Genomic DNA, 14,394 nt, shown 5'->3' with positions numbered 1-14,394 from the left:
CTGTATCGTATTTATTTGTAAATGCATGTAGGGCTTTTAGACATCCTGAATATATAGACTTTTTCTCTATTTGAGTGCTTTACCCTATCATAATGTACTCTTGGACCCATCACCTTCCCATATCAAGCAGACCTATTTGTCCTCTCCTTTTCTCCCTTCCACTTCTGGGGTCAGGAAGAGTTCATGCTAATATCTGACACTGTGGTCACACTTCTCCAGTTAAGTTGATCATCATAAGGCAGCTGGATATTTATGGTGACATTGAGCTGGCTGGGACCTCCAGGAAACTGGGAAGATGCCATGTGTTTGTGTCGTTGAGTCCTGACCCTGAGAGTCCTGAGATGTAGTGACTGCACGCAACCCAGTTTTTGACATTCAGGATAGTTTTACGTCTGTATAGTTTTCCTAGGAATTGTAGTAACTAATTAACTCATTTTCATTTGATAGCATTGTATGAAGAATAAATTACAATAGAAAATAATCAAATTTTAAAAATGCACTTATACGAAAGTTCTCATTTTATGAAAATTAAACATTTATACTCAAATAGGTCCTTCTTCTTCTGTTGTACACTGTGACCAAGTAAAAAAAGTAGGATGTGGGGAGAAATGAAGTTCATTTCTTTTTTATCTATGTATTCTTATGTACACAAATAATATATTCTAATTAAGCATTCAAAAATCACAAAAATCTATCAAGGAAAAGTGAAAACTTCCTTCATTCCTTCCCCAAATTCATCCCCATTCTCACAGGAACCACTGGTAAAAGTTTGGTGTAGATCTTTGTAGACAGTTTTCTGTACATTCACAAACATGTATATATATGTGATATATGTGTACGTACTTATATGCACTTATGTACCCCTCAGTTATACACAAAGACAGCATCTAGAAAATCTGTCCATGTTAGCATATATTTCATTCATTTGAATGACTCTATGGCATTTCATAGATAATACAGTATGCTGTAAGTTGTTGAACAATTATTCTATTGATGGATGTTTATGAAAATTTCAGTCTTCCATTATTTAAACAATGCTACCTTGACTTTCTTTGTAAAGACACTCTTTTGCATACATGCCAATATTTCTGTAGTATACGAGTATTTGCTATATCCACTAAATATATATTTTTTAACATTTTGAGAGATTACTATTCTCTTGTCTTTCCAAAGGACACAGTTTTCATTGCAACCTCCAGTTTATGAACATGACTGGTCTACTCACCTTCATCAGCATTTTGGGGTGGTGGTGGTTCTAAAGAATGAACAATAGTATCCTATTTCATTGATTTCTATAAGGTTAGGCATTTTTACATATTTTTATTGATTTTTTTTTAATTTGATGTGCTTTGACCAGTTCTCTTTGGAGTTGTTTGTCTTTTTCATACGGATTAGTAAAACTTCCTTAAATATTGTGGATATCGGCCCTTTGCTACATGTGTCACAATACTTTCCCCCAGTCTGTAGTTAATGTTTTAACTCTTTTTACGGTCTTTTGTTTAAATTTTTGCATATTCAAATTTGTCTATATTGTTATGTTTTAGTTCATTATTTTGTGTCTTATGGAGGAAGGCCAAGATTATAAAACTTATCTTTGATTTTTATATGTGCTTTTTTTTTAATACTTAAATCTTTAATTCATCGGGCATTTATTTGTATGTATGGTTCAAGGGAGGAAACTAACTTTACTGTGTTCTATTTTTGTTGTTGTTGTTGACTTTCTTTGTTCTAAATAATCAATTGTCCCTATGTCATTTGTTTCCCCCTTTATGTGAAATTCTTCTTATTAAAAGAAGACCATTAAGGATCAATTTCCAGATTCTGTATTGGGCTCTAATGAGCTGTTGTCTTTCCTGGCACTGTGTCACACAGTTTAATTAGAATAGATTTGTAGTATATTTTTAAATCTGATGGAGTCTTTTTCACCTTTAAAATTCTATTGGCTATTTTTCTGTATTTATTCATCTACAGAAATTTGGAGTGTTTGTGTGTGCCGTAAAATAGTCAATTGTTATCTTCAGTGTTTAAGCAAATATTAATAGATGCAAACAGGGATGACTGCATTTCAAGAGAAAATCATAGGCTTTTTTTTTTTTTAACAGCTGATACAAAGGTAAGCTTTAAAAGTTTTCCCAAAAATGTATTGGTTAACACTCTTTAAAATGTCTTTTAAAGACACTGGTGGGGGAAGAGGTGAATTAGGTGAAGGGGATTAAGAGGTACAAACCTCCAGTTATAAAATAAATAAGTCATGAGAGTGTAATATACAGCATGGGGAATATAGTCAATAATATTGTAATAACTTTGTATGGTGACAGATGGTAACAGACTTATCATGGTGATCACTTCATAATGTATAAAAATACTGAATCACTATGTTGTATATCTGAAACAAATATAATATAAGTCAATTGTAGTTCAGTTTTTTAGAAAATTAAATTTCTGGATAAGGAAAAATTAAATATTCATATCACTAAGACAAATATTCCTTGCTTAAGTGTTCTTTAAAACTTGGCAGTAAAGCAAATGTCTCCTGTGAGTTTTCCATCAATTTATATTACATCATTAGAATTGTATTCCAGTAGAGAAATATTTAGGCTCTGAGACATAAAAATAATACTTATGATTTTTTAAGTTGTTTTCAGTATTTCTTTTAAAAGGTGAAAGGTTTGGTAAATACTGCTGAGTCTTACCAAAATAATACAAACATATGATAAGGTTTTACATTTAGAAAATTGCTCATGTAGGAGATGGTGGTGCCCTTAGTCTCAGCCACCTTTGGAAGGAATAAACATGCCACGGATCATGACCTGGCCATTTAAATGCAACCCAGATAGAGAGCAGCTCACTTATTAGCCTTTCTCATTAGTGCCAGATGTTATCTCCTTGTATCAAGTAAGCCTTCCCTTCAAAATCTAAACCTATTAACTGCCTGTGATTTAGAGTGGTTCATAAAAGGGTTGAGACAGCCCTGCTTCTTCTGCCCAGGCACCTCTTTATCCAGTGATGATCTCCCACACAGTGATGTATCAGTCAACACTGGGAGGATCCATTCCTATACATAGCTTCCTTTGCTCCTGTATCTCTGTAGAGAGTCACAAAAAGCTGATAACATTGGTTGCCTCTGGGAGGAAATCAGATGACTGGGGCAGGCATGGTGGGGGAGACTTCACTATTCACCCTTACGAACCTTTTGAATTTTTGAAACATAAGAATTTATTGCCTAGTCAAGAAAAAAAAATTTAAGAGAAAAAAATGAAGGATCCATTTCCGAAGTCCTCTTTGTGTAAATGAGGAGTCCATCATGGTGGCTTTTCATGATAGTGTGCTGGCACTAATACGGTGGCACTCCTGCTCTTCCTGTACCGAGAAGACACCTCTGAAAACTCCATCCTGGAGCACGTTCTCTGCATGTTTGACCTGAAGAGGGATTGTAGTGATCCACTCTTTCATCTAATTCCCCCAGTTTCTCCAGATGGCTCTTGGACTTGGAATGCATTCTAGGGTCATGCGAGAAACATGAGGATAAGTGGTCCCCATAAGAATTCATCCTTTGGCCTGCAAGGTACCAGGCTTTAACCTCTGTTCTTTAGAACACTTGCTGCCTATCCAGCCACATACTGTTTTTTCTCCCCCTCAGCAGCTGCCCACCCAGCCTACTGTTCAAAACCCAGAAGACCATTTGATGGGCACTGTTCTATTAAATGGGGCCATTGCATTCTGGAAACAGATCACCATGGCAAAGAAAACCCACTTCCCTTTCCATAGTAAATGGGATTTCTACAATTTAAAATAATTCTCTACATTATAAAGACATGTAAATTGTTTGAAAAAAATTTACGTAAAAACTAAACTTTAAAATGGTTACAGCTGAGTGGTAGGATCTATGGTTAGTTATAACCTTTGGATATTCTCTGATTTCCAATTTTTTTTAAATGTCAACATGTATCAGATTTATAATCAAGAGAGAATATTGCTTTTAAAAATAAACTTTGAATTTTGTAAATAAGAACATTCTTAGAGTATGCAAAGTAGCATTTTCATATATATAATTTTATTAGCTTTTAAATTATTTGCTTATTATATTAAGCAAAGTATCATTAAATTGACAACTCTTAGAGTCAAAATGGGCCTCAAGAGATTATTGGCATAATGTTAAGTGGAAAAATCCAGATACTGACTAAAGGTGTGTGTGTATGTGTGTGTGTGTGTGTGTGTGTGTGTGTGTGTGTGTATGTATATATATATATATATATATATGGCAGTGGTTTGTTTTATTTTAAAATTCAGATGCATAGAAGAAAAATTAAGAAACAACGTTAAAACACTCAGCCATAAAAAGGAATGAAATATTGCCACTTGTAGCAACATGGATGGACCTACAGAATATCATACTAAGCGAAGCAAATCAGAGAAAGACACATATTATATGATATCACTTAGGTATGGAATCTAAAAAATAATACACATGAATCTATATACGAAACAAACAGACTCACAGACATAGGAAATAAACTTATGGTTAACAAAGGGAAAAGGGAGGGTGGGAGGGATAAATTAGGAGTATGGGATTAATAGATACAAACTACTATACATAAAATACATGAGCAACAAGGATTTACTGTATAACATACAGAACTATATTCAATATCTTGTAATAACCTATAATGGCAAATAATCTGAAAAAATACATATATATAACTGAATCACTTTGCTATATACCTGAAACTCCAACAATATTATAAATCAACTGTACTTCAATGTAAATAAATAAATGCAAGTAATGCCAAACCTTATTAAAAAAACTCCTAATGATTTGTTATAGAGGGAGCCTATAGGTGTTTTTTGTTGTTGTTGTTGTTTTTAATTTTTATTTATTTATTTATGGCTGTGTTGGGTCTTCGTTTCTGTGCGAGGGCTTTCTCCAGTTGCGGCAAGCGGGGGCCACTCTTCATCGCGGTGCGCGGGCCTCTCACTATCGCGGCCTCTCTTGTTGCGGAGCACAGGCTCCAGACGCGCAGGCTCAGTAATTGTGGCTCACGGGCCTAGTTGCTCCGCGGCATGTGGGATCTTCCCAGACCAGGGCTCGAACCCGTGTCCTCTGCATTGGCAGGCAGACTCTTAACCACTGCGCCACCAGGGAAGCCCCTATAGGTGTTTTTTTTCCTTTTCTCTACCTTTCAAATTTCCTAATGTAGCTATGTTGAGGGGGGTGTGTGTGTGTGTGTGTGTATTTAAAGAAATTTTCTTATTCTGTGCCACCTTAAGTTATTACTATCCAATGTGGATTTACAGATAAATTAAACCACTCTTTGAGCTTCTAGATAGGTTTATCAAAATGTGACATGGCAGGAACTACACCTGTGACCTCAATAAACATTAATTCAGGGGCCCTCCACAGAGAAATGAGAAGGCTGCTTCTGCATATTCATTTCTCTCTTGGGTGGTCGTCTCTTGGGTGCTCCATTTATTTGCTACCTGGACAGAAACTAAAAAGAATTGCAAAATGCTGCTTCAACCACCAGAGTTGCAAGCATGGCTCCCTATTCAGACTAACAAAATCCCATCCAGCATGTCATCTGACTTCGGTTGAACAAGGAACAGTGGTTTAGGAGAGTCTCCTCATTTGTTTAACATAAGTGTATGTGCCATGACCATTAAACCCTTTTAAATAAAGGGGAAATGAATTATTCAGGATTTCTGTATATATCAATTAGGAAATTATAGGAAAGTAATATTTTACACTTTGTGAGTAATTTCATATTTTATATTATCTGAATGAATTTACAGGAAGATGAGGAAATTTTTATATATTAATTTGTAGAGGAACTGTTATGGAAAATAACTATCTTTACCTGAATTCCATGACTTAAAATTAGCTTTTTCCTCCTATTCACTCCCTCTCAACAGTATGAAAATAAGAAAGATTTATTGCAGTTTTAACAAGAAGAAGAAAATATAGATAACTTCAAATTTGAGTTTCAGGAAAGTTCTGAAAAAAGGGTGGATGAAAAGCTTAAGTATCCTGAGAGCACAGTAAACCTATTTATTGCTTCATCAACTTAAACCCTAAAGCCAAAACTGTCATTCTGTCAGACAGGCAAACTTCCCCTGAGGTAAAGCTGAACTTCATGTACCTTAAAATGAATGCAAACCACTGAGTAGTACGAAACTTAAGAATAATTTGCATTTTCAGGACCTCTAACCATAAAATTTTAGAGTTGATTTTGAAGATAAGATGCCTAATTTAAATAGGATATAAATGTCCTTTTCTGATTGGATAGTGCAAGAAAATATACGGGTTTTTTGACCAGATCTGGGCAGCGCATATGAAGAGAGGTTACATTTCTTTTTTTTTTTTTTTTTTAATTTTGGCTGCACTGTCTTAGTTGCGGCACATGGGATCTTCACTGCGGCATGTGGGATCTTTTAGTTGCAGCGTGCCAACTTCTTAGTTGCGGCATGCGGGCTTCTCAGTTGCAGCAAGCGGGATCTACTTCCCTGAGCAGGGATCGAACCTGGGCCCCCTGCATTGGGAGCGTGGAGTCTTACCCACTGGACCACCAGGGAAGTCCTGAGGTAGCATTTCTGACCCCAGCAGCTTTGTCAGCATATTATTGCAGTCACAGTATTGGTTAGTCATCTTCTTTTCTTCACCAACGTAGAAGCTGTGCTGATGGCCTGACCTTCCAACAAAATCCAGTCTGTGAACTCCTTCTCTAATGGATCCATGGGCAAATAGTAGCAAATTGGAGTGTCCTGCTAATTTTTGGAAATTAAAAGCAGGACACTTTCCAGGAAAATGCTGGGCTTTAAAAGGTTCTAAATCTCTCCTGGTCCACTGGCTACTCATTTTGTTGCCCAATCTGATTCTTAATTTACCTTCCTCATCCCAGAGACATTACTGATGGGAAGAGAAAGGCTCTCTTGTCAGCCTTCCCCACACTTGTCCTTTGAATCCAAGACCAAGCGAAGATTAGGACATTATGGAATGTTTAGTGTATTAAATCTAGCAAATTTGGAGAGGCCTAAAAAATTTGCTAAGTTAGATGAGTTTGTATTTAATTCCTAGAAAAAAGAAAAATCTAACAAAGAGGGACCTTTGATAGTTCATGGTGTGAAGATCCTGCAGGTGCAGTATGTTTGTCTGTATTGTCAGAGCCCCCAGGGCTCCTGCTTCCTCTGTGTGGTATGGACGTTGCTTCTGTGTCCTGCACAGAGGGAAGCTGCTTCTCATTTCATCCCTGAGGACACCACTGGGCTTGCTTTTCTAGTAATTGCAAAGTTTGTCCTGAGCCCATTCTCATCTAGTTTCCTTTATGGCAAAAGGCAAATGTGTTTGAGACAACTGTAGCAATCAAAGTGTAGCCTGGAATGTGGACCAGGACTTTTCTCTGGTCAAAATGGATCAAAGCTGGCAGATGTAGAAATCCAACTGATTACCTTTTCCATTCCATTCTACCCAGAGGACACCGAAAATACCCTTTGAATGAAAGCATGGATGAAGGCATGTTTTGATCTCATAGTCTCGCGTAGGTTAAGAATACAGAGTCTCGAGCCTAGCGTGCCCGCTTACCAGCTCTCTACCTTGGGTACATAACTTAGCATCCCTGTGCCTCAATTTCCACACCTGCACAAAGGGGATACAGGAGTACCTACCTCATTGGATTATTTTGAGGATTAAATGAAGTAATATATGTATAGCACTTGGAATTGTGCTAAGCACATAGTAAAATTTAATACAGTTAGCTATTATTATTATTGTCTGCCTCTCTTTCTTTCACGTTTTATATAAAAAGTTTGATTTAAGAGGTTTTCAGTTACTCTTGAAATATTTGTATAGAATTTCCATATTTTTCTTCAGGTTATGGTTGACTCTTCCTAGAAAGCATGATGGAATGTGCTATCGGATGGGTATCATAGATTAGTATATATTGAGTTGTAATTAATGTCAGGGAGTCTCAAGATTGAAGTCTTCAGTTGTATAGAATTATTTATAGAAAAAGTTGTCAAATAACTAAGTGCACCTGTGTATATGTACTCAGTTGTTCATGTGTTCAACAAATATTTATTGAGCACAGAGAGTGAGCCAGACTCTGTTCTGGACCCTGGGAATTTAGAACATGTCAAAGTCCTCACTCTCACACGCTTATGTTCTAGTGAGGAGACAGACCATTAGTAAGTAAACGAATAAATAAACATGATCATTTCAGAGAGTGCTAAGTGCTATGAAGAAAAAATAGGACGCTGTGCAAAGGACAAGGGTGGATATGGATGGGATGGCTAAGAAAGGGGTCTCTTGAGGAAATAAAACTTATTCTGTGATTTACATGACAAGAGGGAGCTATCAACACTGTTGGGGGAGAGGAAAACACTCCCCCTAAGGGGGTCAGCTAATGTAGAGGGAAGAGCTGGTGCAAAAGGTCTGAGGCGTGAAAGAATTTTGCATGATCAGTGGGCAGGAAGAAAGCCCAGGTGACTGAAACAGTAATGTTGTCTCTGTTTAACACATGTAGAACATGGAGCTTCACACACCTGCCCAAGGTTGTGGTCAGGATAGAGTCAAGAATTGAACTCATGGTGGAGTTTTAGTCACAACATGGTTTGCTAGTTTTGGAAAACTTGGTATATCCTATTTTTACTTTGACTTTTGGAAAGTCAAACATGCAGAAGTAATATCACAAGTTCCATGCATCCTTCACACAGTTTCTCCAGTTAGCAACTTATGGCCAGTCTTGTTTCATCTGTTCTTATGTCTTATTCATTTTTTAATGCTTTGATTCAACACAGCAACATTTATTAAGTAGTACCATAAGCTAGATATTGTATTCTGTGAGTGTATTAAAGTGAATAAGCCCAAGTCTTTCCTCAGCGTCTCACGATCTAAAAGGAGATGCACATCTATACAATACGCGCGCGCACACACACACACACACACACACACACACAGTGATCAATAACTGGTATAAACCAAACGTTATGGGTACACAGAAGAGAAAGTAATTAATGCTCTCCTGAGAGGTGGACAAAATGGAGTTTGGGGAACTCGCAGAGTAAGATTGTAGGAGGTAGAGATGGCAAGAAAGGGTAATGGAAAAAGAGAGCATTTGGGGGGCAAATGATTGGAATTTCAGGTACTTTGGGAGTAGTGGTGGAGTTAGAAACATGGGTTGGGCCACCTCCTAAAGATCCTCAATCACCACTCTAAGACATTTAAATTTTATTTTGTCGGGAGTGGGGAACAGTGCAGTGATATTAACAAAGAACTGGGATGACTGGATCAGTATGTATGATAATAATGCCAGTGGCAGTGTGGAACATAGATTTGCCCTCCAAATCCATGGGCCTGAGACAGGGAAATGAACTTGGAGTCTGGGCAGATGAAATGCTAAATAGAGTTGCATAAAATTGTTGAATCACTGAAGTAGGCTGAAGAGGTGGATCAGATAAAGCCTTCTGGAGATGATGGCTTTTGGCCTTGATCTCAGATATGAAAACATAGATGGAAAATGAAGGGAGGGGGTTGCAGTAGAAGGGAAGAGCATGTTCAAAAGCAGAGGGCTACAAAATCACAAGGGATGTTCGGGAACTCGCATGAAGGGACATGAAGCCAGCCAGCTAGCTAGCATGCTGTTAAAGCAGTGCCAGCAAAAGGTGGTGAGGGCTTGAATGAATTCAGAGACAGGCAGTCGGGGCACGACTTGGTGACTAATGGGGTATGGAGGGTGAAGGAGAGAAATGAGTTGCAATCTTAGGTTTCTAGACTGAGAGTATTTTAAAAGGTAGAACATTTAACAAGATAGAAAGTATAAAGGCAGGTTCACAAGAAAAGGTAATTTGTGTAGCTCTACACACGCTTAGTATGTTGTCTGTGGAACAGTTGGAAGGAAATGCCTGGCAGGCATTTGGAAATTCAGGTGTAGAAAGTATCAATACATTTGGAGTCATGAGCAAGAGGTGATGAGAGGCTGAAACTAATGAAATAGTGACTATTTGATGGTGTTCTCCTTTTATAATGACAAACCAGGTGTAACCAGATCCTTTATGAAACACCTCACTCTGCTCCATATAGGTCAGAACATGACCCTCCAGAATAGTGATGTTTTGTGTATTGATTGCTCCCTATCCCGGATGATACAACCAGCATTTTTTGTAGAGGGGCTGGCTCTGCTTTCCCACGTGACGTTTATAATGGTATTCTGTTCTGACAGTAACTTAAAACAGTAATTCAGGTGGGGATGCTAGAGCTGCCTTTGATCATGAACATTGCTGTAACTTACTCATTTCACTGAATGCAGAGTTGTGTTTCTCTACCATCTCACAGAGTTCCTGTTTCATATTTCAGGTTTCATCGTCCATAATGAAGTGCGGGACTCTTTGGAAACAGACTGATCATCTTTGGGGGAATCCTCGCTTCCTGAAAACCTGATATTGCACTGGGATTTGAATGTGTGTGTTTCCGTTTAACTTGGGGTGAAGGAAGCGTGTGGGACGTGCTCCCCACCTATACAGCCCGGATAGGCCAACAAGCAAAGGGAAGGGTGCAGCGACTCTGCTGTCCAGCATGTGGATTGATGGTAAGGGATACCATGGTTATGCCACTTATTCTTCATCAGGAGTTTTAATCAAAGAAGATGAGCAGAAGACAATCGCTGGTTCCCTGTTGCCAGAAAAGCCACATGTAAGAGTGCGAGTTAAAGAAGAATGGGGAATGAAATTTCTGAGCACTGGAGAGGGGTGGGGGGTTGAAAATCAGAAAGCAAGAGAAGTACTTCATTATGTTAATGAAAAGAAGAAATGGAAGCTTAAAGGTATTTTCAAAGTAGGCTTTTGGTAGTTGAGAACTTATTAAGGGATTTGGGAGTTTAATCACCCAAGGTGGATTTCCTAAAGACCTGACCCTAGAAGAATATTCTTGTTTCATCATTATATTGGTACAGTATCGTACCATTATTTTTTGTTGTGCCAGTGAATTCAGTTGCCAGAAATAAGTCTGAGTGTTTTCATGTATCTTTTTCTTAAATGTGAGAGGCTTTTACTGACTCTTAATAAGCATGCTTACCCAAATTTTGTTGCATGCTTTAAGTAGCATAGCTATACATACTTTACATTTTTTTTAATACTCCTTACCTAATGTACCAACCTTCCACAAGGATTATAGGACTGGGAATAAAGTCAGATGTAATTATTCGACCCTATAAATCTGTAGCAGGCTTTAGAAATAAATCTTTTGGTCTTTCCCTATTTTGATTATCTCCAAAGTTGAAACCATCATACTTGATCTTAGGAAGATAATATTGACAATCATGGCACCTTTTTAAAAAGTCTGAATCCAAAGTTAAAACTTAAGCAAAATGCAAGTTTTCTGCCAGCAGTTAGCTCTGAATAGGAATGAAAAGAACTACTTATTTTCCATGCTGCATTAAGTTGGATTGCTGCTATTAAAAAAATAAAGCACATGGATTAAAAAAATACTCACCCAAAGACTTAAAAGAACAGAAAATTTCTGCTAAGTTGTAAGTGAGGAGAACCTCATTTGATATTTTAAGAGTCTGCAGATTGCATCCATAAATATAACATTGACTTTCAGTGCAAAATAATCAGTGAGATTAAAGTTATGGAAGATTTCCCTATGAGCCTACAGTCAATATCGTTTACATTAAGAAGTCCTCTATTGTCATCTTACTGTTTTCCATGGAGTCACGGGCATAGTATGGCTTCTGCTCCCAAGTACATATGACCATATGTAAATACCACCTTGCATTTCATTGTTCTTTCATGATTGTTTTGTGCCCCTTTTATTAAAAACACATGAGATGTATAACAACAAGACAAGACCTAAATAGACTTTATTTTATTCTCAGAGTTTGGACTAGGATTTTCTGAAATGCTTCTGGTGCATTATATGGAAAACTGTAATTTTCTATTTCAACCGAAAAGCAAACATTTAATCTGGTGGACAAATTTGGATCCTGCCATTCATTTACATTTTAAAGAACCACTTAAAATTGGATGATTTTGCTTCAAAAATAAAAAAAAATTTAGTCCCACTTAGCCTATTACAAAAAGCCAGGACCATTTTATAACTAAGAAAAGTAGCCAGCGTTGCTGGCACCTCTTGCTGTACTCAGCTATAGGCATTAATAAAATAAACCTAGAATTCTACACTATTGTCATTTCCTTGATAGAGTAAGACATATTTTTGTTTTGAAAAAATTTTTCTGCATGCCCAAGTGTCTTTCTCTGGCTGAAGTTTTATCCATTTCATAGTGTTTAAATCCAGCCATAGGTATTAACTATGTTCCAGTTTTTTGCTGAAGCCATGTTTTTCCTTATGATATTGTTTTATTGTCATTTTAGTGTCTTGGGAAAAATACCAAGGAATGTAGTGTTATTTTAATTTTCTATACTTATAATCTTAGAACATCATTTTAATTTCTAATCACAAGGCCCCTATAAAAATGGTAAATATAAGACATTTATAACTGTTTTATCACTCAAGATACATATCATGGAAAGTCTCTATTTGGTTGATAAAAGGAACAGTTTTTTTCCCACTAGCAGTACATGTGATGCAGTTTTTTTATTCCCTACACTGAGATGCACTCGGTACAAAAATGAAACTCTGGTCCCTCAATATATTGTTTTCCTTGTATGATATGTCAGATTTATGAACTACCCATACTTTTTCTTCTAGTGATTGACATGTTTAGGGAAAAGTTTAAAAGTCAAAAAAATTAACCACTACTAGTTTAATTTTTAAGAATTGGAACCACAAATTATTTCATTAGAATGATGCTTTAAATAAAAAGCTATGGAAAGAATGGAAGGATTATGAGCTAAGCTATATTTTGCAGAATGAAGCTCTACTTTAATAGCTAATTTTATTCAATTTTTTAATATCTTTCTTGGACTATAATTGCTTTACAATGTTTTGTTAGTTTCTGCTGTACAACAAACAAAGTGAATCAGCTATATGTATACATATATCCCCATATCCCCAGTAGCTAATTTTAAAAGGCAAAAACACTGCATATCCACCTCAGCAGCCCATCTAGTGGTCTTTTGCCTGGCAGCCCTAAAAGGATACAAAGATGTGGACCACCCTCCATAGAATTATGTATCCGCCTAATGCCAGCATTTCTGCAATCCAACCGATAAGCTACGGTTCTATAAAAATAAATGTGTATGTGAACTGGGTTGTTGTAATACAACACCAGGATTTTTCCTGTTTAAAGTGCGACATTAGGCTGACGTAGAAGAAAGAAGTGAGTGGTTTTCCTGGGTCCCTAAGATGTGATTAAGGAAGAGAACAAATCCATCTCCAGAAAGGTCACAGGCAGGAAAAAACTAGACAGACTGTAAAAACCAAAGTGGCCATTTCCAGCTTTTTTAAAATGGAGAAAAGGAACAGTAACAGTAAGGTAGTAAGAAGATGCCATTAGCTTTATCAGCATCTTCATGGTCATTACCAATTAGTCTGACAAAACTAGTTCTCCGGTGATTAGTGTTAATTTTTGGCAGCCCTGCCTGATAATTTCCTACGGGTGTGAAATGTCTAGCATTTTCTTTTTGTTCAATATAGTTTACCTTTATGATATTTCCTAAAATTATTTAGATGAAATCTATAATATTCAGAGAACTATTTTGGGTATTTGAACAGCTGTTTTAAATGGAGAAAAAAGCACACTCGTCTATCTGATTTACCCAGAAAAACCAACTTTCTGGTTTCATTTTCATATCCTTTATTAGCATAATGTTGTAATCACTTATCTTTCTCTTATGTTAGTAAATATATTGTTTGTAGAAAGTTCTAAAATGTCAGTGAAAATCTTTTTAAGGAAGTAGAGAAATTGAATACACCCTTCAATAATCATTGAATATTGAAAATGAGAGAGAAATCCTTAAAACCCATAACTCAGGTTTTACAACCTGCAGTTAATTCAGTGCTGCATTGGCACTTAAAAAAAATTCAGTAACTTACACTTAAGAGAGAAAAATCTGCATTAACATTGCATATCCTAATGTGTACCACATTTTAACACAAAAACAGGCATTGTATTTATACTTAATAGAATCAGACACAACTTTCACAAATTATACTGTATTCACAATAGAAAAAAGCAACCTTGTCTATCACATAGTAGTATCTCCACATTTAAACAGTGAAAGCTCTTCAAAAATGTCATATTATTTCTTTAATTCGTCCCAGCAGCACATTTCACACAGAGTGAGAAATCGTTCTCAGAATAGGTAAGATGGAATCAAGCTAGTACAAGATGCATCAACTTATGTCATTTCATCGGTATGGTAGCTTAAACATTCCTAGATCCAATCATATTATTAAGCCTAATCTTACTAGTGAGAGTATATACTTTGAGACAATAATTAATT

At 36.6% G+C, this 14,394-nt stretch overlaps 1 protein-coding gene across 5 annotated transcripts in view; it reads left to right on the top strand.

The window, feature by feature from the left end:
• Positions 1-11,090, top strand: part of PHACTR2 (phosphatase and actin regulator 2) — a 265,995-nt gene extending 254,905 nt beyond the window's left edge. For 2 of the 5 annotated variants that reach the window (XM_061206734.1, XM_061206732.1), the window contains one exon: positions 10,346-11,089. In XM_061206734.1, the coding sequence (XP_061062717.1) occupies positions 10,346-10,392 (47 nt within the window). In that variant the 3' untranslated portion in view covers positions 10,393-11,089. Of the gene's footprint in view, positions 1-10,345 lie in introns of all 5 variants that reach the window. The other 3 variants (XR_009702787.1, XM_061206730.1, XM_061206733.1) reach the window with 3 other exon arrangements.
• Positions 11,091-14,394: the final 3,304 nt, after the last annotated feature.

This window comes from Eubalaena glacialis, chromosome 12 (genome assembly GCF_028564815.1).
Source record: "Eubalaena glacialis isolate mEubGla1 chromosome 12, mEubGla1.1.hap2.+ XY, whole genome shotgun sequence".
Taxonomy (NCBI): Eukaryota; Metazoa; Chordata; class Mammalia; order Artiodactyla; family Balaenidae; genus Eubalaena; species Eubalaena glacialis.
Note: the sequence above shows the minus strand (reverse complement) of the source record. Positions and strands in the feature narration are given on the sequence as shown.